Here is a 9,109-nt window from a genome sequence, read left to right as displayed (position 1 = left end):
GGAAATTTTACTTGGAAAAAATCTTAATGGGGGGAGGGGGCTAAACCCCCTCCCGTTCGAACGGGACATTGAATTGGACATTATGCACATTATACATAGGTATGCATTAGAAGCGTAGGCAACTCAACGCTTTATTCTGCCCCTTGTTCCAGTATCTTTTGCGGTGTTTACTACATGGTTGGCCTGGCCGTAGTGATATCTGCAATGCATTAATTAATATTTCATTTTGAAGGGTGCAAGTCTTACATTTTCCAGGATGCTTACCAGTTTTGGGAATGTTGGTAAAACAAGAAGAAGAATAACTCATAATGCAAAAGCACTTGAACACAAATAATGAGATACTTCTAGTACCTACATTTTTTTACAATTGTTCAGGTATGCATTGTTCAAGCAAAAATGTTATAGGAAAAATTTTGCCACCAAACCCCCCAAATAAGGCAGTTCTTCCTACGTCCCTGAAAGTAGATCGATTTTTTTTAGATAACGCCAGATTTCGACGTATTATGAATTTTAAAGTCATTCGGAATCAAAACATAAAATTCCTCCCTAAGGTTATTTTTGTCGGTCAAATAATAGAAACTTTGAGGAGGGCTGATTCAAGTCCGAATGAGCTGGTCAGTTTTTCGGGCCAATCTTCAGTGTATGTGATCAGTTTTCGAAATTTCACATGACTCATTTGGCTACCACTCTAATATACATTGTATCGAATCAAAATTTCCGGAATTGATACCATATACAAAATTTGGGAAAGATTGTTCGATTGTTCGGTAATTCAACTTATACATTGGCACAAATTCCTAAATCTTCTCTGTATAGGGAAATCATGGAAAATTACCTACATTGAAAAAAATCCTTGAGCAAAAAATGCTTATAATAAAGAGTCTGACGATGAGCTGAAGTTTTCCAGATTAGAGCAAAAAGCTCTCAGAGAAAAATTCGAAAAGCTCAATGGAAAATCTTTAAGCTTTATGGTTGGTGTAACGAGCTTGACACAGCTTTCGCTCTCTATGTTAGACAAAATTTTTCTCTCCAAATTTTCCAGTGGTAGCATCACATCCGCAATCAGAACTAGAAATATATACACAAGCAGTAAGGTTTTCCGGTGCCCAGTCGTGATTTTGCCGTGGTCCTGTAACGAAGCTTAGCTTGAGAACTGAGGACTTGGCACCCGGTTGTGTGTGTATGTGTCCTCTTTTCAGTGTTTGGAGCCGCTTTGCTGTGCTGTGTGTATGCCTACGTGTGGTTTAGGAAGAGGGGACTGTGGGGACTGTTATTATTTGGATTTTCAGAACCAGATTGCCATTTATCTTACTTGCTTCCATCTGTGCCGAACTGTGTGTTGTGGCGATTATTGGCATCGGCATCTTCACGTCGTCGTTTCCGTCTCGTGCCATTACGCATTTATCAACAAGTAGTTACACGCACGCACGCACGCACTCACTCACGCACTGCCGTGTGGTTAGCCTGTTAGTGGACTGGCGGAAGTCTGGAGGAATTTTTCCTTCGACCGGAAGTTTGATGAGGCGGCAGGTGTAATAGGCCTAAAAGTGCTATTTCCGGTCCAGGGATTTTTCACTTCGATTATTTTTTGCTCTCTGTCAACCGGGTCGGGTCAAAAGTCAATATCCGGTTCGGGACCGAAAAAGGTTTCGTCGTCCTAAAATCTAGGCTTAATCACCAACCAAAAACAATAATTCGTGCTGTGGGATTGACCGAACTCTGTGTGGATGATAAAATGAATAAGGTACGTAATAGACTCTTGACAACCCTCTTTGGAATCGTTCAAATATTCAGATGTTTCCTGGGGAAAAAAGGATGAAATTTGGTCTCATCTTGCATTCCAACCCTTTCCGCTGCATCCGCAAAGAAGAACCTCTCTTGCCTGCTCCCATAGGAATTTTACTATTGATCAAAAAACTGCGGTTGACTTTTGTGCCGGATTTCTTTAGACATTCCTAGCTTTTTCCAACATTTCACTCTCGCCCCAGGAACACCAATTGATGGTGGATCATTAAAAGCCGTCATCATCCGGTCATTTTGCTTTGCAGTTCTTTTCCCAAACATACGTCAATGGCTTTTCATATGTTTGAGTAATACATCATAATCCTTCGCAGCTCTCAACAACAGTCATCATTAAGGTGTGTCGAATTCACAATGTTTTCGAATTTAAAATCGCTTGTAGACTGAAAAGTTGCTTTTTTGATAAAAAAAAAATCAAAGTGTAATATTGTTTTTCAGATCGTTGAACGAGTTTTTCGATAGTGTAATTAGAATTTTAAATGAAAAAAGCAGTAATTTTTATTCGTTTTCTATGCATTTTTTTAGAAGTTTTCGGAATAAACACGGTTTAGCATTATAAACGCGGCATCAAAGAAAAAATATTCCATTTCAATAGATTGTTTTTAGATAGGTCATTAAAACCATAGGACATAAACCCCTGACCCCAGAGCGCACAAGAATTATGGATGCATATCTGCATTAAGAAGGTTATATCATTCATCTTTGATATCATACCCGATTGGGTTAAAACGCTTAGTCAGCAATCAACTGTCAATTTTATTTGAGCTTAATGAAACAAGATAAAATAAGTTAAAATAAGATGACATATGTAAGTGTAGGAAATAAGATGAGGATAAATAATGTGAATAATATAGTTGCTAAAGTACATAAAATGAACTAGAGAAATTAATATGTGGCAACACTTTTATATCATGCCAAAAGAGCTCATGAATCAACCCTGCGACTGACATGTCAGGTCGTTAACGTCGTTAAACGGAGAGAAAGTAAATGAGAGATGAAGTCAAAAAAAAGAAGCGGACGAATGCGATTCAGATAGAAAAAAAGTGTAGCGTCAGTTTACAGAATAATTTCAGAAAGGACGAACGTAGTCTTAATTCGGAAAAAGAAATATTAGAGTGAGAAAAGGTAGAAATTTCACCCAACTTTCGACAGATCTTAATGGTTTTTCTTAAGGAGAGAAATAATAACTTTTCGATTTCATTGCCCATGGCGTGGTCTGCTCTACTTCGCTACGCGGCTAGGCTTTTGATCTGGAACTGAAAATTTAAATAGTGAATTTAAATAGATAATGCGACGGTTTTTTTTTTCGTAATGCGTCCGATTCTTCTAGTTTTTCATCGTTTGGAGTATTGTGTGGGAGTATTTTTTTTTCTTTTCGGAATTTTGAGTGTCAAATGAGGATAGATAGTGAGAGTAAAGGCGCCCGCACAATAGCACGTCGGACGTCGCGTCGCGTCAGCTGTCAACGCTGTCGTTGAATACTAAAACGCTGACGCGACGCACTGGGAATTTTTTGCAGCACAATACAGCGTCCACTGACATGGCTTTCCAAAATTTTTGAGATAAAACTCGGGGTGCCTAACATTACAAAACACAGAAAAATGACGATAGTTTTATTTTTGAGTATATTTGTATTCAACTTTGACAAAAAAGCATAAAAAAGGAATATTCAAAACCCTGCTGACGCGCTGGAATTTAGATTTATTTCAAAAAAAACGTCGACGCTGGAAGACGCTGCTGTTTAGAACAAATTTAGCGTTTTAGTACAATGTTGTCACTGACGCGACGAACTATTGTGGTGACTCTAACGGAAAACGGTATCCCCAAAATGAAATGTCAACGTGACGCTGACGCGACGCGACGTCAGAAGGGCTATTGTGGGGGCGCCTTAAATTCCGCAACACATTAAGATCGACTGGATGTCAAAGGTGTATGAACGCCGTAATAGTGTTTTGCTGTTGATTTGTTTTGGAGGCTTTTTAAGTTCGAGAAAAGAACTCTTGCTTGATTAAAGGGCTGGGTCTCAAAAAGGGATCATATTTTGGACAAGAGCATTGAAGTACAAACCCTTGAGTGGGGCAGTACTAGAAAGAATAAAAGTACGAACTCCTGAGTGGGGCAGTACTATTAAGAAATCAAAGTACAAACCCCTGTCAGGGGCAGTACAGAAGGATGCGAGATACAAACCCCTAAGAGGAACAGTACAATGGAATAGTAGATGCAAACCCCTGAGAGGGGCAGTACCATGAGATGAAATGTACAAACTCCTGAGAGGAGCAGTACTTTGGAATGGTAGTTGCAACCCCTGAGAGGGACTGTCCATTAGATGGGAGTACCAACCCCTGAGAGGGGCAGTACTATGGAATGCTAGATATAAACCCTTGAGAATGGCAGTACCATAAGATTGAAGATACGTACCCCTGAGAGGGGCGGTACTTTGGAATGGTAGGTGCCATGGCCTTTTACAGAGGCAGAGGAAAGGAGCAACTCTCTGAGACGAGCTGTAATCCTCTTTGAATCATTGAGAATGGCAAATGGATTATACGAAAAGGGAGTATGAAAAAATAAAAAATTGACAAGAAAAAGGAAGAGAAGAAGAAAAGAAGTTCTATAAGATGGTGATAAAATAGAGTTTCAAATATAGCATGGAAAATATAAATAAAAGAAAATGATGAATAAAAACTAGGAAACGAAAATTGAGGGCACAAAAACTAGGAAAAAGATAATAGGTTCTAGCTTTGATTTATATGAATTTGAAATTAAATTTGACTGTGTTAAGCAGAATCCATCTCCTACTTAGAAAACTGCAGTCCGGCCCTGCCTTGATAAATGCATCTCGATGCACAATTGTTTGCGTGGTCTCAAATGCTTTGTGCAGTTTCCGGTTTATCACTTTTAGAATTAACTTTCGAACGAACAGCATCCTAACCGGTCACCAGCAGAATTTTTTTTATAATTAAATTCGCCTGGAACAAACTTGTTTTCCTACAATTTGGAATATTATTAATGATTTTAATGATTATGGATTTTTCAAAAAGATTGTGTTAAATGAAAAATAAAGTAAAAGGGAATAAAAAAAAGTTGTGAGGAACGGATTCGTTGAGGTATCACAGTTTCAATTTGTTCACAGACGTTATCATCTGAACACCCCTCGTCGAACCTTCAGACGATTTAGGTTCATCTCACTTCCACATCATCGATCCTTTTACACACCTCGTCAGCTTCGTCAGTTCAATGTAAGACAGCGCGGGCCTCGGGTCGCGATTCCTACGGATCACAGCCAAATTACTTCCTCAGGAATTTCATAGTTCAGCGATACAAACAGGAGATTTTCCGGCCGGTGGAAATCTTGGTTTATACAGAAGTATTAGAAAGTGAAGAGAAAAAAAGAGAAAAAAAGAGAAAAAAGGCGAAGAGTGTAAAATAAATTATTCAAATGGAACATATAGAATGATACATAGAGAAACAAAAATAGAGCATGGAAAAACTGTAGCGTTATAAAAAAGTATTTGTGGTTCATCACATATCTGAAGGAGGATGGAAACAATCAATGAATGAATTGATCTGCAGGAAAGCAAAACATAGTTTCTTCACTGGTTTCTCGTTTCCAATTTCTTTCCCCATCGTAAGACAATACTGGCAAACCCCCGGTCAAACGCCAGAAACTGTGTTTTTTGGTGAAGAGACAGAAAGACTATAACAATTAACACTCGTTCTCCATCTTCCTCAGGTGGGACACTGATCAAGCTGTATGATAGGCAAGATGAAGATAGAAAATTGTTGTGAGTTCGATTCTCACCGACCACTGACAGATTTTTTTTTATTTTCTTGTTTCTGGGATGAATAATACAATAGGATGAGAATCCCATAAAATAATTTCTTGTTTCGCTTGAAGGTTTGTATGTAATAGGTCCTGCATCATTTTGTCCGAGAGCTCGAGTCTTTATGCCAGTGATGGGACACGTTTCAGCGCGTTTTCAGCTCATAGTTAGCTCCGATAGGCATTAGAATGTTTGCATCCTCTTCTTTGGGTGTACGATTCCATTCGGCTGAATAACCGTTTTCCGGAGTACTTTGACATTAGCGTAACATTAAAAGTATTCTGAAGAAACATATCGAGTCAAAAACCTTGTAGATTGATGTACATTTAAATTTTAAACCTATAGCTACGTAACCAGTAGGATCTAAATTTGATTCGTTGATTTTTAACGATAAACAATATGTAACATCATAAAAATTAGACATAATATGAAACAGAGAAAAACGAGAATAAACAATCATAAACAAAGTGAACAACATAATACGAAACAATACTAGATGAAACATGATAATATATGATTATACAACACAAAATCATATCAAAAAAAGAGAATAGAAACAAAATTATTACATAGATAATAAAGCAAAAAAGAAATCGAATAGGGAAATGAGTCAATATTAGAAGACATAAAACGACATTACAAGACATGTTTATAAAACAACAAAGAGAATTTATTCAAAAAATTTTGAAAAATAACGGAAACCCTCATCATGGATTGATTTCATTTTTTACCTAATTTAGTTTTATCTTGTCTTAACTTTTTTATCTAGTGTTTTCTTAATTTATTTTGTTCTGATTTTTTGGTCTTTTTTATATTTTTTGTGTAGTCTTGCTTTGTATTGTTTCATGTTTAAAGATTTGTTTTAACTTGTTTCAACCTGTTTTGTATTGTTTCAACATGATTGATTTTGACAATCTAGTTTTTTTTGGTTTTTTATTATTATTGAACCTTCCCTCTAATATGTGTTGTGAGCCTACTTGGTTGAACAGTTCAACTGAATCAAAGCAATCGAAAGATCCCCTTTAATTCTTCTTCAGTGATGATAGTAAGTTGCTATCGAAATACAGGTATCTAAACTTGTCTTTTACCGTGGTTGAATTAAAGGGAATTTTTCGATTGTTTTGATTCTTGTTTTGTATTGAAACTTGTATTTTTTTTTTGTTTAATCTGGTTTTTGTTTTGTTTGGTTTAGGCATGGTTTATGTTTTGTTTTATTTTGGTTCGTGTAGTTCTGTTACGCTTTTTCTAGTTTTATATTATTTTGTATTGTTTTTAATTTTTCTATCGTTTTTCATTTTGTTTAATTTTATTTTGTTTCGTTTTGTCCAGTTTTGAACTTTTTTAAGCATACATATTTGATCTTCTTTTATCTTGGATTGTCTTTATTTACCAAATTATATTTACTTTTATTTTCTTTTACCTTATTTAACTATGCTCCTTCTTGTTTCATATTTCTTAATCTGTTTTTTATATTGTTTTATCCTTTTACGTTTAGTGCAGTAATGCCTAATTTTATCTTATTCGAAGTAGCTTTGTCTTTTTTGTTTTGTTTTAGCTTGTTTAATTTTGTTCAATCTTGTTTTATCTACTTTCTATTAAACTTTTTTTTTGTTTTTTATTTTTAACCTGGTTTTATCTCGTCCCGTTTGATTTTATTTAATTTTGTCTTGTTTTATCTTTTTTTAATTATACTCAATATTAGCTCTTACAATGCTTTCATTCGATTGTGGGAGTTTCGTGCAATTTTCAACTTTTTACATAATTTTGAAGATTCCAGAATTCACCATCTTGGTAATTCTATTTGCGTGTGCCCTCACAAGGTTTTTGCTCATTATGTTAGTTTCCTTAAGCTTTTTACGTCTTATCTATTGCGGACTTGTATCTACCGTCCTGGAATCAGAAAGGTCTTTTTTACGCGATTTTCCGGAAATAATGCGTATTTTTCATCGATTTCTCTTTTAGCAGTCCGTATCTCTGTTTATGAACAAATAACTTTTTCTTTCTTTGTTGCAGTAAGAGAATTTTCCATTTTCCTTCACATATTGATATTTCATTTGCATTGCATGCAAATGAAGTTTGCAAGAAAAGCGAAAAAGCATTTTTTTTTCTAAGAAAAATAGTCCGTTTCTCCATGCAAAACTTCAATTGAAACATATGTACTTTAATCTCATTTTAATAATAGAAAAAAACACAATTTGATTTTGATAAACATGGAAACTTATTCGACTATAGGAGTTTTGAAATTCGAAACCAGTGTGAAATTGACACACCCTACTTATCATCATCCCCCCTTCCTCTCCAGCAATCGTCGAAGAGCTTTCGATCAGGCTCGCAATCCCCGTCCGGAAAATGTTGCTACTGGGGATGCTGAGCGACAACATTATCATCCCCCCTCACTCCTTCACCCTTACCACCAATTTTCCCCACCCAAAGCAAACATCAACCCCACCCCACGACTTAGAGCCGAAAACGAGCTGAACTCAACCGGAGCTCGATTGGACTAACTCATTTCACTTTCGATCCGTCTGTCCCTTCTTTCCCCCGGCCCAACAGGTGTGGGTTGCCTTCGCGGTGTTTGGCGCAATATCGTCGTCCTTTCTGACTTCTGCCCACTGCCGGATCGTCAAGCGGAGCTATTCGGACCAGAGCGTTCGCGGGTACCTGACAGAGGTGAGTATACCAAACCTACTTTACGTATACCAGGAATGTGTTTTTTCATCTCATCTTTCGACCACCAACCCCCATCGCCATCGCTCGACTCGGCTCCGGAAACATGAACAACGTCAATGACGTCAGCGGGAATTGATGGCAGCCTAATTAATGCCAGATAGAACAAATGCGAAACTAAAAGCTGAGATTGATTAGAACGACGAAAGTAATGGTAACCCTTTGAGGGTACTTTTGGACGATCCGAATCATTATTGTAGGTGGTTATAATGTCAGTGACTATTAAGTAATCTATTTGCTATGAATACTTTTTTTTTTTTCAAATTGTGTGTTGTCTATTATTAGTAAATCGAATAATCTTTGATATAGTCTTAACACAAGCGACAAAGTCGACGCATGGTTTTGTCTTTATTCTTTCTCTGTGAGGTAACCAAAATAAAACACGACACATTGAGATAAAATTATTTTGAAAAGTCTTATAAGCTTCAGTGATTGTCGAAATGTATGTCTAATTTCAAGTTCTGGTTATAAAATTTTTATAATGAGTTAATTTCAAATGAGTGCATGAACCATAAATGTAAATCGTTTTTGTTATCTAAATGAAATATCGTTATAAAATTTCAAGAAATGTTACCTGTATTTATGAATTATTTCAAAAAGTGGGCTGACCTAAAAAAAAGAACTACATATCGTATAAGAATTTTCAATTTTTTAAATTATGAAGTGTCCTTTTCTCTAATTCAGACAATCAGATATCTGCTTTGATCAGTTATAATCTGATTTTTTTTAATGAGATTTTAATTGAAAACCTAACGTCATAA

At 36.2% G+C, this 9,109-nt stretch overlaps 1 protein-coding gene across 1 annotated transcript in view; it reads left to right on the top strand.

Annotated features, from left to right (window-relative positions):
• The first annotated feature begins 1,119 nt into the window (after positions 1 to 1,119).
• Positions 1,120 to 9,109, top strand: part of LOC129756005 (uncharacterized) — a 29,874-nt gene continuing 21,884 nt past the window's right edge. Inside the window, exons 1-2 of the mRNA XM_055752756.1 lie at positions 1,120 to 1,744; positions 8,175 to 8,291. Of these exons, the coding sequence (XP_055608731.1) occupies positions 1,736 to 1,744; positions 8,175 to 8,291 (126 nt within the window). The 5' untranslated portion in view covers positions 1,120 to 1,735. The remainder of the gene's footprint in view (positions 1,745 to 8,174; positions 8,292 to 9,109) is intronic.

Source organism: Uranotaenia lowii, chromosome 3 (genome assembly GCF_029784155.1).
Source record: "Uranotaenia lowii strain MFRU-FL chromosome 3, ASM2978415v1, whole genome shotgun sequence".
NCBI lineage: Eukaryota > Metazoa > Arthropoda > Insecta > Diptera > Culicidae > Uranotaenia > Uranotaenia lowii.
Note: the sequence above shows the minus strand (reverse complement) of the source record. Positions and strands in the feature narration are given on the sequence as shown.